The 18,838-nt window shown below is 36.1% G+C and overlaps 2 protein-coding genes across 2 annotated transcripts in view; one reads left to right on the forward strand and one right to left on the reverse strand.

Annotated features, from left to right (window-relative positions):
• Window positions 1–18,838, reverse strand: part of LOC131429889 (pseudouridylate synthase RPUSD2-like) — a 610,839-nt gene that overhangs the window by 571,897 nt on the left and 20,104 nt on the right. The window lies entirely within an intron of this gene.
• Window positions 16,545–17,345, forward strand: LOC131432837 (uncharacterized). The gene is made up of 2 exons (XM_058599381.1): window positions 16,545–17,141; window positions 17,194–17,345. Exons 1-2 carry the CDS (start codon window positions 16,688–16,690, stop codon window positions 17,343–17,345), a joined length of 606 nt encoding a protein of 201 aa, XP_058455364.1. The 5' UTR covers window positions 16,545–16,687.

The following is an 18,838-nucleotide window of genomic DNA, read 5'->3' on the forward strand; positions in this document are numbered from 1 at the left end:
CTTCTATACTTCTATACTTCTATACTTCTATACTTCTATACTTCTATACTTCTATACTTCTATACTTGTATACTTCTATACTTCTATACTTCTATACTTCTATACTTCTATACTTCTATACTTCTATACTTCTATACTTCTCTACTTCTATACTTCGATACTTCTATACTTCTATACTTCTATACTTCTATACTTCTATACTTCTATACTTCTATACTTCTATACTTCTATACGTCTATACTTTTATGCCAAAAGTCTAAGAATTGCAAAAAAATTTTTATGCAAAAAGTCTCAGAATTGCATGAAACGTCGAGATTTAGTGTCATTTTGAAAAAAAAAAATTTTCAGAAAATCGACTTTCTGGGACTTGGAAAAAATCTCCAAATTCCCAGAAAATCTCATGTACGCCGCCCTATGGTAATTTTTCAAGATCGAACATTTTCAATCCTTAACCGCCGGGTAGCACCCCTTACCTATTTAGCTCAAATTTTACATGGGGACTTTTTTCGAGATGCTTAAACTTTTGAACAATAGCGCTTAACGAAATTAGAGGTGATCCCAAAATATTGGCACCCTTATATACATTAGAGCGATACGGAACAACGTATTTTGTCGGTTACTTCACTTATACAATCATACCTCCGGAACCAAAAGTCACAGCCATTTCATCTTTGAGCTTGATCAATGGCCCGACAGTAGCTTTCAAACGAGCATAAGTTTGTTAAAATCGATTCAGCCATCTCTGAGAAAATTGAGCGCGTTAAAATATATTCGAAAAGTGCACACACAGACATTTTCCGATCTCGTCGAACTGAGTCGAATGGTATATAACACTATGGGTCTCCGAGGCTCCGTTCGAAAGTTTATTATTTTATTTTATATCACTTATTGAAACAAAATTGATTAAAAATTTAAACAAAACGTTCATTATATGTAGCGAAACAAACAATATTGGTAAAAAATGTGATCTACTAAATTACTTACAATATTATCATGTGTTCATTGCTCTGGGTAGCCGGCTACCGAGAATACGTTGCAATTTATTCGCGTTTTGTACACAAAACACACTTGCCATAGCTGCCCTATCACTCAAAATAACTGTTTCGATCAATTACTTCACTATAAGTTGTAATATATTGTAATTAAACTTGTTTGAGGGTGACATTTAGGCACCGCATCGTACTCCCAGTCAGTGTTGGTGATTGCCGATAATTTGAAAGAAACTGCTAGATATTTTTCTATATTGCACACAACATTTTCAATCCGGTATAAGGTGCTACAAGAACTCGTGTCTCTCAATGCATGAAACGTGAGAGAATTTTTCTACATTTCTTCGCCCCACTTCATACTCTGAGTATTTCACGATCCTTAAAAAAATTACAGTGTGATAATGATTAATGCTGTGTGGAATTTACCAAGAGAGAATCGCAAGTTGACAATTATCGCAGAAAATCGAATCGATGATTCGATTTGATGATTCTCATACTAGGTTGTAATATTTCAAAACCCTTGTGTGGAGCATTTACATATATTTTTATAGACACAACCTATACAAAGGTTATATGCACATAGTTAGAATAAGCGGCAATAGTAAAACGATTCTATCGCGATTATCAACTGCCCATACAGAATCGAATCGCGAAACAAGAGTAAGCGACCGTTTGTTGCTTCAGAGACAATCCCCACAGCAGCGCGCTAACTCGTGATACTCAGACGGGTCATCGAGAGAAATTCGCTCTCGCACTGGTATCCATTCTATGTTACATGCCGGTTTTTTGTTGCTGCGATGATATCCGCCTTTCTTTGATGGCACTGTTTTAATCGTGGGAAGAGTTGCTAGAGAGCGTTGTTTGATACGATAAATGCCATCCTTGCGTCCAGTGATGCCAATTCTCCCAGCTCACAAACAATTAGCCTGCAATAAAGACTCCAAAGACAATTTCAGCATAAGTATGTTGGTACAGCAGAACGTTTAGTTTCGGAATAGTACTTATATTTTCGGTGAACAGGATAATATCTCACGAAAGGTTGAAATCAATAGCCAATCTATTCGAACATGGTTTCATTTTGTACGCGCTCATCAAGGTATCTTGAGATTTTTCTGCATTATGTATTCGTTCTTGATTTTTGTGTGAAGTTTTCTAGTCTGGTTTAGCCCATAACTATTGAATTCTGGGTTGGTCATTTCAGTGCGACTTTGTGCGAGAGCTAATGCAAATTTTTCCAGCTCACAAATCGGGAGTTCTAACTGAAGGATGAAACTACACAACGGTATGGATAACTTGGGTAAAATCCTAATAGTAATGGATGTTTTTTTTATAATTTTCAAAAAATGTCCGGCTTATCTTCGGTCTCCCCTAGAAATAATAATATGGATGAGGCTCGCGATCATTGCTTTTACCATGCATACAAACTAGCGAGAGTTGTACGAGTTTTAGGTGGTTCACGAGATCAGTAATTTTTCAAAGACATTTTTTGTCAACGATCGAAATGTGCGCTAATATTAGAGAAGAATTGCGGTTCAAATGCTGTCTTATTACCATTATTACTGATAATTATGAGTCTCTCTTATGGGAAAAAATCGATCACTTCAGGACTTATATATTTGCTTTAACCATATCAAGTCAATCAAGTCAAAGGTAACTAATAACATGCATTACTTCAATTAGCTTGAAACCACCTAACGACTATCAGTCTATTTCAAGAGCCTCCAGTTAAAGCAATCTGAGAAGGAACAATCGATCTGGGTACGGTCAGATTGAATTTTTTCAGAGTGTAAACAGTGAACATAGCTTCCCACTCCTGTTAGCCGGGGGTACGCACCCTGAGGTGCACTGGAGCGAAAAGACTTGGTATGAGTGAAGGGTCCAATTGAAAGTTCAGTTTAGTCTGCTTTCCTTCATGCGGTGTTTTAGAGTACTTGTTTAACATTGCTTCTCATTCAAATTTCAGAATACCGACCGAACAATCACTTTACATCAGTTATGCTACAACTACTTCCTTAAAATGCCATACATTAAAAAAGCAATTTCTTGTAATGAGTTACGATTTTCTTCACGTACGGAAACACCGTAGTAATTAATTTTGGTCGTTGAACTACTTGTCCGGGCCCGAAGTGCTACCAGTTTGGGACTGACCTTCAAGCGCTCACAACAAAAGGCAGTGAATACCGAAACCATCCCGTAGATATTACTGATCCCAATCGGAATATGTCAACAGTTCAGCAAATGTCACAAAATTTGGTTGACCAACGACCAACACAACAAGTTTGTACTCGTCGACCGAGCAACCGACCAACCGACCGGGGTTTTCAACAGTTCGGCCACAGCCGCAGAGCAGCAGTTCGTTTGGGAAGGGGAAAATGAATTAATAATGCTATTGGTCGCCGTTTGCATTGCGGCACTATCCCCGTTCGGTACCTGCACTGGCACAAAGCCGGTCTAAACTTTTGCACGTTCGTCAGTCCGCCACCAGCCAAACTCAAGGGTCAAAACATTTATCATCGGTCCCAGCACGCAACTTACTAAGCATAAAATCAACCTGCCGCTTTTCCACCTAAACGATCAATCAACGAATGTGTGTGTGTGCGTGTGTGTATTTGAATGCGTGTAGTTTTTCGTAACTTTAGCTAAGCTCAACCCCAGTTCGTTGGTAGCGAGTCGGCAGGTGCGGAATTTGCCAACGACCATCGCGCAAGGAAGGAAATTAATTATGCGAAAAATGTACATTTCTTAGATAAAGAATTTGTGGTCGGAGTAATTTTCAAGTAATATTGTGAACTTGTCTTTGCTCCTAACCAGGATGGAAAATGAAGTTGTTCAGAATTAATGAGCTCACAATTCATGTTCTACCACCGCCGGTCGGGAGTGAAAATGACAAACTGCTCACGCAAGAAGAAAACATTTAGCATTGAAATTTTGAGTCCTATATTTCAGGTGCCCAAAGTTTACGGTTCCAATTAATGCTGGGTGATACATAAAAACCGACAAACGGTGCGACGAGGTGTGCCGGAGATAATTTTTTTTTGCGAGACATCTCATTAGTGAATATGTATTGAAACAGGTATCATTTCATTATTTTGTATTAACGTGATGATGATGAAAGCGGTAGTTTTTGATTCCACTATTTCTTGGTATGATTCAACATTAGCAAAGTTTTTGGAATTAATTAAATTATTCGGTATTCGAATCTACCGGAATAGGCACTAAAAGTGACGACCATTTGAGCTTCGAATCCGATAAGGCTTGTTCGCGACAAAATCTGGACAGATTAAATTTTGAATGAAATGAATTTTCTGTTAGTTCAATTCATTTTCTATTCATTTAATTGTGCATTATTAGTCATATTAGTTATCTCCAGTCTCCAGCCATAGGGTTCTGTGCAGGCTTCTCAGCAACCGATTTAGCTGCTTTTGTCTAAAATTTTCGAATTTTTTCTATAGTTGTAGCTTGTTATTTATAATAAGAGAGTTCTCTCCTTCCGAAAGTTCTACACCGCTCGATAGGTCGCATTTGTCTTATACCATTACAAAACATCTTCGGCGCAGTGAGAAGATGCCAAATCAAGCCAGAATAGCGAGAGAGTGTCATGGATGTCCTGGAGGAATAGTAACAATCGCTTCTTTAGGGATTCTTGACGGTATATTTCCTCGTTTACCGTTCCGGTGGTGGTGATGAAGCTTTGATTTGTTCGACAACAGAATGCTTTTTGAGAAACTTGGCTCAACTGTGCCCCGTTTCGTTGCATGGCAGTATAAAAATACATTTCGGGAAGTACATAAATTTTATCGTTATCACGCAGGAAAATCCCGGCAAACATTCACGATACAACTTGCGAGCCCAAGATGTAGTAGTCATATTCTGTTTACCATTAAGGGGCGGGTAGGCTCTAACACTTTTGAAAAATCATTTATTATTTTCGTAATATTTTCTTATAGTAAAAAATTTCTAGAATATTCTGTGAAATTTTCAAGCCTATTGGAACGAAACTCTGGTAGTTATGGACCTTTATCTATGTCTATCTCATTCTGCGAAGAAGCAAGACCTCGGCGCACAGGCCCAAGATTTCTACTTCGATTGACTTCAAAACTTGACAAAATATTTTTGAAATTTTTCATTATAATAAATTATACAAGAAAAAATATGAATTTTTGAAAATGTTAGACTCTACGGGCTACCTGAAGTCATAAATTGTTTCCAATGATTTTATAGTCAAAAAACTTTAAACGAGTTTTTCTCGAAAGCAGGTTTTGAAAGTCCGTGTCCATCGTCATTCAAAAACTACTTCACCATTTTTTTTTTCAAATTTAGCACTCACTTCCTACATATAAAAAACCAGACCCCAACGTTTTCCTTACCGTTGTTTGTTACTTTGGGAAGGTTTAACATCTACAAAATGGTGGATTTTTTCGTGAAAAATCGTAGTTTTCATTTTGAACAACCACCAAAAATAAAAAATATTTAACAGAAACGTTGGGGTCTAGAAAAATTTCTACTCTAACTATGCTGTGTTCATTTGTTCACTTCTGATTAGTCTGCGCTGAGATACAGTGGACACCGCAAATCATGATTTTTAAGAAGCGCACGGAGAACCCTTCGATCATAAAATTGCGATATCGCAGTTTTTGATTTTTGCGATAGTTGATTTAACTAATTTCTTTTTGATTCAACCAAAATGGTTTTTGATTTGCATATATTCAAGTAGTTGAAAAATATGTTGTTTTGAATGCTGTCAAATGCCGGAAACAGTTGAAAGCAAAACAATAATCGCAATGCAAAATCAACAACTTTTTTAGTTGAAACCTGCACTCTTAGAAAAAATGAAATTTACGCTTGACGTAAATTCGAGTATGCCGTAATTTCTTCGATGATGACACATTATTACATCTACTAACATGTAAACATAAATTTTGCGTCTATATCGATGTGAGTTTCAGCTAAAACAACTGTAAAGTTAATGATATGACTTATCTTTAAATGCTTTGTATTGTGAATGTAAGTGAATCGCGACGCTCCTTTTATGTGCATCTAGAAAGATGTAACATTTTTTTAAAGTGTGTTCGCGTCGCTTCAAAATGTCAATGAAAACAACATCGATGGTTAAAGCGTTTGGTGAAATTGTGTTCATTCGATTTGAGAATTTTATGATAACAAGTGTTTATCTAACAGCGGTGTTGTGATAAAATTAACCTCGTTTGAGATGAAAAAGATTTGTTGACAAATTAGAAAATGTTAATGAATGATCATCTCGTAATCTTTCAAGTATGCGCAAAAATTTTATGCTTCAAATTCGATCATTATTTACTTTCAGCAGACTGTTTTACTTCCAGCTGTTTGTTACCGATGATGATGTTCATGCATTAGCAATAAAACGCTTTTTGACATGAATTTAATTTATAAAAGTAACAGGAGCGAAGGGTTTCAAACGCACAGAACGCGTTGCGATTGAATGGCGCGTTTGAATTGCCGTCGCAAAATTCCAATTACCAGCGGTTGATGCACCCAAGCTCATATAAATTGACTAAAATTATCAGTGCATAACTTTAGTTCAACCCTTCAAACAGGCATCATTTTAGGTAAATTTAATAAATTCGCTAATTTACTCGCCCCTCCGGGCACTTTTGCTGATTAAAAACGATTTTCTACATCAATCATTTCCGATCGAATCAGAAGTATTTTTTTTAGAATGTAGATCTTTACTGATCTCAAAACAAACAATCAACTAAAACCGATTCATTTTTCAACTAACAGAATTTTGTTTCAATAACAACACCAGTTATTTCAACTAAAATATTTGTTGAAATTGAAAGGTATGTGTCCTCACTAATTGACAGCATTTTTTTTTCAAACAGTTAAATTAGTTGTTTCAACCATCGTTTCTGCTAATCGAAAAACAAAAATGACAGTTCAGTTAAAACAACAATCGATTAGTTGTACCAAATTTTAACCAATCGAATTCAGAAAATCAACTAATATTTTGGTTGAAATGGGATCGCGGGTGGTTCCGTGCGTTATCAAAAATACCTCTTCACCGACTTATTTCTAAATATTTTTCCACGAAAAAATTACAAAATGGGGGACGGGTATAGCGTGATGGGATAGTCGATACCTTTCACGCAGCCCGCCTGGGTTCGATTCCCAACCCCGCACATAGGGTCAGAAAGATTTTTCTGGTCCGAAGAGGTGAATGACCTAAGATGTTAAAGCCTCTATAATTGAAACAAAAAAAAATTACAAAATGCTGTTCGAATGATGCTTTTTATCATGCAAAACATTTGAATTTATTTCGTTGAACGATAATTCTGGAGAAAAAATCGCAAAAATGATGATTTTTTTCATCGTTTAGAGTTTTTCGAGTTTATGTTTTTGGTTTTGGCCAATTTTTCGAAATATCCATCGAAAATTTCCTAAAACCACCACCGGCGTGCATGGTACTTGGACGATGGCCTTAAGCTTCGGTACAGTTTTAGTTACGAATGACTTCATACCTCACCGGTGCTTTGCATACAGAAAGTTGGAGACATTTTTGTTTTTCTGGCTTCAGTACGTACCAAAAGAACTGATCTCTTCTGCAATATTAGCGTCACCAGCGCGTCCTGCTAGTGTTTAGATCCGTTTTTGGTTCGCTTCCTAGCTGTTGTTAAATGTGTATTGAAAATTTTTAGAACGTTATAGACAGTGCTTATAGGAAAACCAAGCTTTTGTGCACGATTTCTAAATGACAGATCCGAATTTTCATTACCGCCGCACACAATTGCTCATCTTTTGACGCCATCTTCAATCTAAAAGCTTGTATTCCTTGCTCCATTGGTGCGAAATTTCTTACTGACGAGCATTTTTTCCGAGTTCGCCATAAGCAAAGTAGTCGCTGAGAGCCAAATCTGGCGAATAAGGTGGATTCGAAGTTCAATTCATGTAGTTTTACCATTGTTTTGATTGACTTGTGACCAGAGCTACTAAATGTCACTATCAACTAGCAACTTTACACGATGAAGATTGGAAAGTTTATGTCACTGGGCTGCTGCCAACCAGGCTCTACCAATCATCATATATTGAGTGTCTGAGAGCCGATCTGTCATAACTTAAATTCTCTTGATATTACACTCACCAGGACGCTCATTGATTGCCGATGCGATTGATATTATCTTCATTTCTCCTGTCACTGCTTGATTACGATGTGACTAAATATTAATCAAGTAGCATAAACATTGAATTAAACTCATTTACACCAATAAACTCCGAAGTCTGATGACTTTTTGCCAAAAACAATGAACTTTATTAATTTAGGTTCATGTTAGTACTCTAATGGAATTTTGTTACTTCAACAGGGAATACGAGAATGAGAGAGAGAACAAAATGTGTCACCTGTCTTTGACTGAGTATACTTCTACTTGGTCATTGAACTATCGAGTATCTCATTTGACAGACACTTTGACCGTACCGATTACAGTTGACGATGATTTAATCCGTCTGTCAAGGTCATTTGACATGACTGACAATTTGCAACTCTGCTTGTGACATGGTGCATTGTCTTGATGAAACGCATTTTTTTTTCTTGCCAAATGCGATCGTTCCTTTGCAATTTCTGCCTTCAAACACTCCAATAACGTTCTATGATATATCTACTGTTAATGGTGGTATTTCCTTTCTCAAGATAGTTGATAAATATTAGACAACGCACATCCCAAAAAAACCGAGGCCATAACCTTTCCAGCCGATTGTTGTGCTTTCGGGCGCTTTGGACGAGGTTCATCAGATGCTGTCAACTCAGATGATGACCGTTTTTATTCCAGAGTGAAGTGATGAATCCATGTTTCATCCATTGTCACATATCGACGCAAAAATTCCGGTTTGTTACGTTTAAACATGGCCAAACACTGCTCAGAATCATCAACACATTCTCGTTTTTGGTCAACAATGAGCAAACGCGGCACCCACTTTGAACAGAGCTTTCTCATAGTCAAATGCTCATGCAATATAAAGCCAACACGTTGTTTCTGATGGAGCGGAATCTTCATAACACACAAACTAAAAAATAGAATGTCATGAAATTTCAACAGCTGTCTTTTAAAGGTTAGTAACAACTGAAAACAGGGTGACTGCAATAAAACTAGCGCCATCTATGTGTCAGGCCCGGGACTTCTCAGTCCATGTGTTACGTTCATTAGTCAGCGAAATACTTCAGGCGTTGATTCCAGAGATATAGGTATTTAGAGATGTCCAGATTTTGTCGCAAAAAAGCCTTACTAGCTCTCAATCAAGCCTAAGATTAGCATTTTGGTTTTTTTTCAGTTTGTGCGAATAACACACATCTTATTTAATTTTATTCGCGTTTCGCCTTCGACGCATCAGTGCTTCAGCAGTTCAATGCCCACCTAACAGTTCAATTTAATTTTTAAAAAATGAAAAAAGGGATTTTCCAAAGATTACCAAAATTGGCTTAACCATCTTCTACAAAATTGCGCGGAGAATAGAAATGCGTTTTGTTGGCTGCGTCACTTCTATAAACACATTTCCGGAACCAGAATTGAATGCTTTTAGATCAACGAACTTTACCCAATGAACCCAAGTTGAAGTTAAAATCGATTTTTTTTTTCAATTTAAAAAATATTTTTTATTCAGGCCTATTTGCGTACAAGCTTTACGTGGCCGATTGAGCCGATTTTTAAAATATTTTTTTTTTTGAGTTGGATCTCGTTGTCACCTTTTTTCTAGGGGGAGAGAAGCTTCCATTTCCCTCCTGCGAGGATTGAGGGACACGCTCGTGGTTCGTCTCGTCATCCATTGCCGCATCGATGGTATTGTTGTCGATTTCCGTCTTCTTTGCGTTGCTAGTTGCTGTAGATGCACCTTGTTGTACATTGGTTGCAATTGCTGGTTGGTTGGAGGGTAAGTTGTTAACTGCAGCTGGTGCACTTTGTTCTATAGGGGATGATGATGGATTCGTTGAAGGGAATGCTTTATTGTTGTTGGTGACTGTCACAGGTGTACTGGGGTTGCCTGGGGTTGGTGTGAAGGAAGCACCCCGGGTAGGTGTGAATAACAAATAAAGGTCAATGTAATAACATCTTTTACCATCATATCTCGTTTTGATATTTACAAGTTTCGCTTTAATTGCGTTAACAGATCACAATAACATTTCAATAGCAAAATTTACTGTCATGTCAATATTTGATGTTTTTTTGATTTTTCATTCATTTAGTTTTAAATTGGTATAATAAATATCAAATATATCATGTTTCATATTGCCCGGGTTGGCGGTTCAACGCATAGGGTGCTGGTCTTACAAGTCAGTTTTTGAATGTTAAAGAACTGATCTGGCTGAATTTTATACCGTTTTCGTTTTTGAACCTAGACGCGGGCTACTCTGACTCCAAGTAAAACGAACACATGGTACGCGCCCTAACAACAACTCATGAAAAAAAGAAAAAAGAAACAAACTCGGCTGAATGCGTGGCGCGACCCGAGAAAAATTTCAGAGCGAAATTACGCGATTGGAGTCCGATCTAGAGCGACCTCAGGTTGCTAAAACAAACATATCAAACGTTGTTTGGGCGACTCTGGGTCAGCTTTCGGGCTGCTCTGATCAATAAACGAAAACTGTATTATACCGTTTTCGTTTTAGAACCTACACGCGGGCAACTCTGAATCCGAGTAAAACGAACACGTGTTACGCGCCCTAGACAACAACTCATATAAAAAAGAAAAAATAAACAAACTTGCATGGATGCGTGGTGCGACCCGAGAAAATTATCAGAGCGAAACTACGCGATTGGAGTCCTATCTAGAGCGACACCAGGTTGCTAAAACAAACTCTTCAAAAGTTGTTTTGGCGACTCTGTGTCAGCTCTCGGGCTGCTCTGATCAATAAACGAAAACGGTATTAGTGTCAGTAGTATCGTATCAACAGCCATACAATGGTTCTGTACCCTAGGAATCGGCAGCGAAGTCAGTTGAAACGGAAGATCAAACTCCACAAATGGAAAGCAATACCAAGGTTTTGCAAAACCTTTTTATTCAGTGAAAATAGTCTTGCCTAAGTCCGAATAAAAGATGAATTAAAACATAGCATCAAGTGATTCAGCCCTCCTATTGCATTGTTTCAAATTTTTATTTGTCGTTAGAAGGAGCACTAAATCAATTTGAGTACGAATTTTACATTTCGATATAAAATGCAATGTTTTATCGTGTAATTCTATAGACATTTGTATGCACTGTTGAATAGAGTCGTTAATTTTCATCAATTTCAACAGATCAGTCGTAACACAGGAATAAAAATTTATGAACAATTGCTCGGTGAATAACTGTTGACCAACAATGTAAATAGAATTATTTTGATCACATAAAATGTCAACAATATTATAAAAATTGTCATCCATGTGAATCCATGAATCATCATATTGGTAATCTTGACACGCTTTTTTGGTACACAGATTTAAACCTCGAACATAAGCTTTACTATGGGTACTGAATAACCTCTCAGATACATCAGCATTGAATGTCAGGGTGTCGTGGAATATGTATAACTTGGTAGAATCAAATTGTACAACGATTTTTGGTTTCGACCATATTAACTGAATCCACTTTCCGACATTTGAGGTGGCATCATGGTGGCGATGACATAACTTGTGCATGTAGTATTTACGTTCGATTTGTAGAAGAGGTTTTTTATTTCCCGTACGAAAGTCCTGAAGCATTTCATTTCCTGGAAAACAAAATGTCATTTTAAAAATCTTGGAGGACATATTTTTAATCTACCTGCTTCATACGGAAACAGCGAGAAATTGTACAGTGCTACAAAATTGCGAACTGCTTCGACTAAATGATTTAACAAATGAACATTGTACGACATGGTGTGTTTACCGTATAGTTCTTCGAACTGATGGAGAAATATTGTCAAGCTCCTTTCACAAGAAGAAGTTATTTTTTCGTTCAATGTTGGATCTAACAGTTGATAGATTGTTGTTGACAATAGCATTACATGATTCATATATAGTTGAGGTAAAACACTATGAAGAACTGGATACAAATAATGAAGAAGTATTGGTTCCCACTCATTCGCTTTGAATTTCTTGTACTCTTTGAGTTGTCGTGGGTACCTTGGAAAGGCTGTTGGTGGACGAATGGCTAACAACCTTCGTTCAATTTCATCCCCACGATTTCCAATATAAAATGGCTGCTTATGATTCTCACTTTCTGTCCATAAACACCATAGCTGCCTCATTACGCCCAATAAAACAGAATGCATGTAGTCTGGCGGGAAACACGTGATGATGTCGAAGTCAGCAAGATAAGCGAATACTGTTTTCCCCATAACGCCCAGTTTTTCTACACCAGTCGTCGATACTTCCTCCATTAACTCTCTAGTTTGAGTATCTTTCCTTTCCGGAACATTTTTCAAACATGGATAACACCTTGAATTATTCGTAATTTTTATTTCGCCTGGATGCAAACAATAGGTGCAACCAAAAGACCCATTGTATTGTTTCATATTTTGAACTTTGCATCTTGCCACTGAATCAAGATTAACTTGAAGTAAAGAAACAGTATATAGTGAAGCACCAACAGTGAGTCCATCTTGCTTTAATCTTTGTAACTCAATGCACATGTACTTGAACAATAGATTGGTATTTGGCTCGCCTTTAGACAGCCATATACCAGCTACAATCAGATTACGTTTGGAAAAACGTAAATGCGGAGGAAGATTATTTAGCGTAACAAATACTGGATACAAGGGTTTTTGAGTCGTACATCTGAAAGTGGCTGCTCCATCAGTATTAGCGCTTAATGTAAGGCATCTTCGAGATCCCTTCTTAATTATTTTCTGAGCATATCTTCCACGCATCACATCAGCGATCTTATATTTTTCTATATAACGCTCGTATTCCTCAATATTGGTTCTGTATTTGATAACAAGTTCTCGTATTTGAAGCTCAACAGGAATAGATATAAAAAAATCCTTTTCCGTAGATTGTTGCAGTAGAATATTCGAGAAGAGTTATAAGGGTTCGATTGAAAACGAACAATAAACGCGGAAAAACTTTCAGGAAATATCTTTATTCCGTAAATCGTGTTTAACATTTTCAACATATCCTCCACTGCAGTTTGAGTAAGATTATGTCGTACGTAATAGTTCAAAACCATGAATAGAATATCGTCCGTTGTTGTATCTGAACAAAGAGTAGGTTTTTCTGTGTTAGGCTGAAACAAAATACGTCTATTTTAGCTATTAGTTATTGCAGAAAGAAAATGACAATACGACGCATAAATCGCAAATGGTCAAACCTCTAGAAAACAAGCTGAATCATCCAATGTGTCCTGACTAAATTCGATAATTTCAGGTTCCTCGAACTTCAGTGACTCGATGTCAGGTATATTCGCGACGTTAGAGTTAATGTTTTGAAAGTTTGATATATTTGACGTTTCTTTTATGTTTAACTCTGAACCAACATGACTGAGTTTGTCTCCGTTTTCGGATTCACAATAGCTGTTCGTTGATATTAATATGCAAGAGGTTATTGTACTTTTTCGCTTTGGCTGAAAATGGATTTAGTTAATTATGATGCTCGCTCGAATACGTTAAAATGCCTACCTTTTTGATGTATTTCTGACCAAAGTAATTTGACGACAAGAAAAATTGTCGTCGTCGCCGTGAATTCATGGTATTTTACGGGTAAAAATTCACTAAGATTATGTAAACTTCAAAAGTGGAAAGACAAAACAGAAGAAAATAAAACTTCATTCAAATAAATCCGTACTCTAGAGCAGAGATGCCAGATAACATTTGCGTAATTTTGTGGATACGGTTAAAAAAAGTCTGCGGGCTTTAAGTGCTATATGAGATATGATGAATTGCAGTGAGCTAAAACAATTAATGGTGATAAAGTCTGTAAATTTTGACAAATATATGCAAAAACACGAATTTACGGGAACAAAAAGTCTGCTGACGAAAAAATGTGCACCGCTTCTCAGTTGAATCTGCGAATTTAACGACAAACTGGCATCTTTGCACTACAGCTGTACAAAGCAACTATTTCACGATGTAGAATGTACTGGTGACCACAAAAAACTCTTCTGATTGAGTTCATAATTTTTTCACGCAATTTATCATGGCACCCGGTATAGTGGTAATGTAAAGTAATCATTAGAAAAAAAAAACATGCCTGGAAATTTTATTTCTGAGGTATAACGTACAACTTTCGCAATCGCAGCTCTATTTATAACTGTTCGAGTGTTTTCAACGTGACTTAAATGCAATTAAGCTTTATGAACAATAATTGAAATGATGCCTTTCTCACGTACATATAATATTGTGGTATTCTATTCAAAAAAATTCTCTTCGAGTTTTGAAAGAAACCAAGAGATTGTTTATGCATAACATACAGAATAAAAGAGTGCTTTGATTGCGTAAGCCATCCTTAAGAAAACCAAATGGGATCACTATTATATGCACTTTCCGGAATCCGAAACCGGATACCGGGTACCAGGATAGCCGGAATCGGTTTGTTTAGTTGCCTACTGATAATGACTATCGATTTGTGTAGTTTTGAGACCAGTTAAGAAAATTTTGTACGTTTTTTGTTTCGCCGGTTTAAGTGACGGTGTACAATATTGAACACACTTTACCCTATAATTCCGTAACCGGAATTCGGATCCGGATGAAATTCAGGAATTCCGTATGGGACCACGAGACCTTTCATTTGAATCCTAGTTTGTCAAAATCGGTTCAGCCATCTCCGAGAAAACCTAGTGAGATTATTTGACACATACACACACACACAGACATTGCTCAGCTCGATGAACTAAGTCGAATGGTATATGACACTTGGCCCTCAGGGCCAATTTTCACTGGTCGGTTTTTCAAGTGATTGCATAACCTTTCTATATGAGAAAGGCAAAAAATGTGATCACCATAATATATTTATACATCGTGAACTTCATTTGCGCCATTTGGCATTTGCCACATTTAGGACTATAGTTTCTTGTATGTTGTCTAGAATGTACACGAATTAAATAAAAGGAATATGTTTTGAAAAGGCAAAAATGGTAACTTTATTATTGTATAAATCATTTATGTAAAAACAATACGTTTTCTAAAGTCATCACTGAATTTTGAAGGGGCTTTCAACGTTTGAAAGCGTTTAGTTATCTAAATGCAGTATGTCCACATACGAAAAAAATTTCGATCGATTTATGTAGCCAACAATTTTTCATTACGGCCGTAGCCTGTTCAAAAAGATACGACTGTCTAAGTTTGTATCACACGAATCGTATAATGTGCGTTTACTCCGAGAATCAGATCCCTTGTGATGTATTAGCTATAAAATTGACGACGTCTAAAAAGTTTCGTTGTATACGGAGCCACCAGTAAAATCGATAGCAGTTTTTAAAATAATAATACTCACTCTAAACCAGGAAATGTTACTGATGTTCCGTTACAAATTAAACTCAGTTGATAGTCTATTAATAGTATGATGATCTCACGACAACATTTGTTTATGAATCAACCATCGTAAAAATAGTTCGTAGCAGTGATGACAGATTAGTAGAAATGTTTTACGTTTGAATATTCAAAATGTTTGACATATTTAGTTGTGCTAAAACTTAATTGGATATGCAATCCATCTGAAAGATGGATAACTAAGAATTTGGTTATGTTTTGTATTATAAAAAGATCATTACTAGTAGTACATAAATTACAAAGAGGACTGGTTTCGAAAGATAATATCGACGTGAACATTTTATGAGGGCACATAAACCAATGAGAGATTCTCTTTGTTTACTTTCTCTTCTGTTAATAACACCTAAGTTTTCACGTTCACTTACCAAATTTGCATATAGAATGAAAGAAAATATCTCCAGCTTTGTAATAGTATCATACATGTAAAGAACAATTGCGTAATAACGCAGATATAATCGAAAGAGAAAGTAAACAAAGAGAATCTGTCAATTGTTTTAAGGCCCTTTTGAAATGTTCTCGTCGATATATCCTTTATATTTCACTGTATTTCATCATCAGAATCACAAAACACCTATCAAACGGTCATAAATAACTATGTTCCTGAGTAGAGTAATATTTGAACATATCTCTCATTGTACAAGGCAGATATTGACAAATGTTTCATAAAGAAATCTGGCACTTCTGCTTCATTGGTGTAACTGAAAAAGTGTGGTTGAGTTTGATTCCAGTTCAAATTCCAATTTCTTAAACAAAATGGGTCGGCCCGGCAAATCTGTACGTCAAAAGCTTTCATTCCGAAAAGCAAATGCTGAAAATATGGAAAATATGCAAAATATGGTAATACCGAGAAAAGGATATGTTATTCACCATTCTAACCTCAATTTCATTACAGATACATTCGGAACAGTCAAACAAAACCACAGCTCCTGAAAAGAAACGTGGCGTTCAAAATAAGATACCCAGAATCCTTCCGTTGGAGCGGAACAAAGATAATTATGCTAAATCATGTTCGAATGTTTGCAATATTCCGTCTACAATTGACGTTCCATCCAACAACAGGGATCTTGATGCAAACTCAGGACAGCATCAATTCTATGATCCGATTATTTCTAACAAATCGATCAATTTTGCAGACCAATTTTCGGAAAATTCTCACATTGTTCTCTCATCTGACAATGGATCAAATGTTTCGGAAACAGCTGTAGAAAGTTTGAAACAGTGTGATATAATGGCTCCCATCTCCGTTGAAGCATTACCAGAAGAATATTGTGAGAATAAGCCAAGCAGAGATTCTGAAAAGTTGGTTGAGGAGATACGAGATACTATTGATAAACAGTCCGTTGAAATCAAATTACTTCATGTTGAAAACTCAAAGTTACGTACGTTAAACATGCTCCTACAGGAATCTCTATTACAAAAGGGAAATGAAGGATCCTTCACTGATATTCCAGGATATCCAAGCACTGAATGGCTGTTAAGTGTATCTCAAAATTCTGGCGACAGTGATTATTTGTTTATAAAAGAGCTTATGCTTCAATTGTCCCCGCAAGGAGTTGGAAATGCAACGGCTACTGGTAGGCCCTCTAACAACCCACACGGATGTAAAAAGGAACCGATAAATAAGGATTCCAACGTTCAGCGAATCAATAAGTTGGATCCGGAGAAAGTAAAATACATGAAGGGTAAATATACTAATCAATCGAAAGCATTCGTTTAATAATTTTACTTCTGCAGATCGCGTTTACGAAAGGCGACGTATTCTTCAAGATCCCGTTGGAATTGCAATGACGAAGGCGAAGATGATTAATAAACACATTGCAAATGTTATTGCGAACAATCCATCACTGCGCAATGAACCGAAGCCATTGGGTAAACCATTCGAATAATGTAGTGAAGTTATTCGTTTTATATATGTGAAGAAACAGTGAATTTTTATAATTAAAATGCAACAATATCGACCCAATTATAATTTGATCATTTCGTGAAATGTAAACAAAACTAGAATGACAATGTCCGTTCTGCAATACTTTTGTTGATTCAATAAAATAACAAACAAAAAAAACTAGTATTTTGTTATTTAATTAAAATATCTGATTTTACCTTTATTCTATCATTGAATTTAGATAACTGATTATGATGGTACTCTGTTCTAAACATTAAAATAATAACTATTCGAGTCATTCTACTTTTATAAATTTTCTCTTCTTGGTTGGATATTACAATGACAAAACTTGACATAATTTTGTTATTATCTCCAACAAAACTAGTTATTATTTTTGATATTTTAACTCTTATTTCAAACAAAGTAACGTCAAGTTTTACCATTGGGATATTTGTTTTTAATGATAAAATTTGCTATTGATTTGTAATTGTCATCTACCCGGTTGTCCTTTGGTATAGTTGTCTCCTTGTTCGGTTTATCACATGGCTTACCGTAGTGAACAGTTTTTTGGCAATATTGACATGTGGCCATCTGATTGTCATAGGTAATAAGTAATTTGCACTGGATTCTTGTATCCTGACCGAATGTCACATAAGAAGGTATCCCGGGTAGAAGTGATTTGCAAACCAATACCAAATTCTGTCATTAAAATCAAACATCTCAATGGTAGAAATTAACATTATTTAGTTTGAAATAAGAGTTAAAATATCAAAAATCATATCAAAGCTTGCATGAGAAAATAGCAGCAAAATAAAAAATTCTGTCATTGTAATATCAAACCAAGAACAAAATATTTATAGAAGATGAATTTGTTAATTATTAAGCAATCTAGCATTTAGAATAGAGTAATATTTTAAGTATTTCTCTTATCTGATTCTGATGCAATATTATTCAATGGTATTTTATTTGAAGATAAAACTACGGGGTCAATATACTTAATGAAATTGAAATAGCTCATCAATAACGAAATAAGATATTATAACTAATTTTGATGTTGAACAGATATTATACAATGTCTTGATCCCTTGATGAAATATCACGAAAATATCAAGTATCGCTCTGACAACACAGAAGCATCAAGCCAAGATATGATGGTAAAATTTGTTATTATTTTGACCTTTGTTTGTTATTTACACCTACCCGGGATAGGCCTCTTCAAGCGCATGCGTAACAAACGTACGCCATTTAGAATACCGGGGAAAAAATTCTTCCACTTTTCTTTTTCGATAGAGAGAATCTCTCCGTATTGGGACATGGTTTTGCGAATATAAGGATCGATGACGCTTGAAGGAAGATCATGCACACGCACTTTTATAGCACTATCTTCCATATATACTGGAATGTTGTACTTGATATTTTCATGGTCCACATAGTGCACATTATTATTGTCTTTAGCGAATTGAATTGCATCCAACTCTTTATAAAACTGGATGTAAA

Source organism: Malaya genurostris, chromosome 2, assembly GCF_030247185.1.
Source record: "Malaya genurostris strain Urasoe2022 chromosome 2, Malgen_1.1, whole genome shotgun sequence".
In the NCBI taxonomy this organism is placed as follows: domain Eukaryota; kingdom Metazoa; phylum Arthropoda; class Insecta; order Diptera; family Culicidae; genus Malaya; species Malaya genurostris.

Bases quoted from the DNA above. Each gene is read 5' to 3' on its own strand.
- LOC131432837 (XM_058599381.1), top strand. From the start codon at position 16,688: ATGGCTCCCATCTCCGTTGAAGCATTACCAGAAGAATATTGTGAGAAT. The intron at 17,142-17,193 runs GTAAATATACTA...TTACTTCTGCAG, and splicing joins GAAAGTAAAATACATGAAGG to ATCGCGTTTACGAAAGGCGA.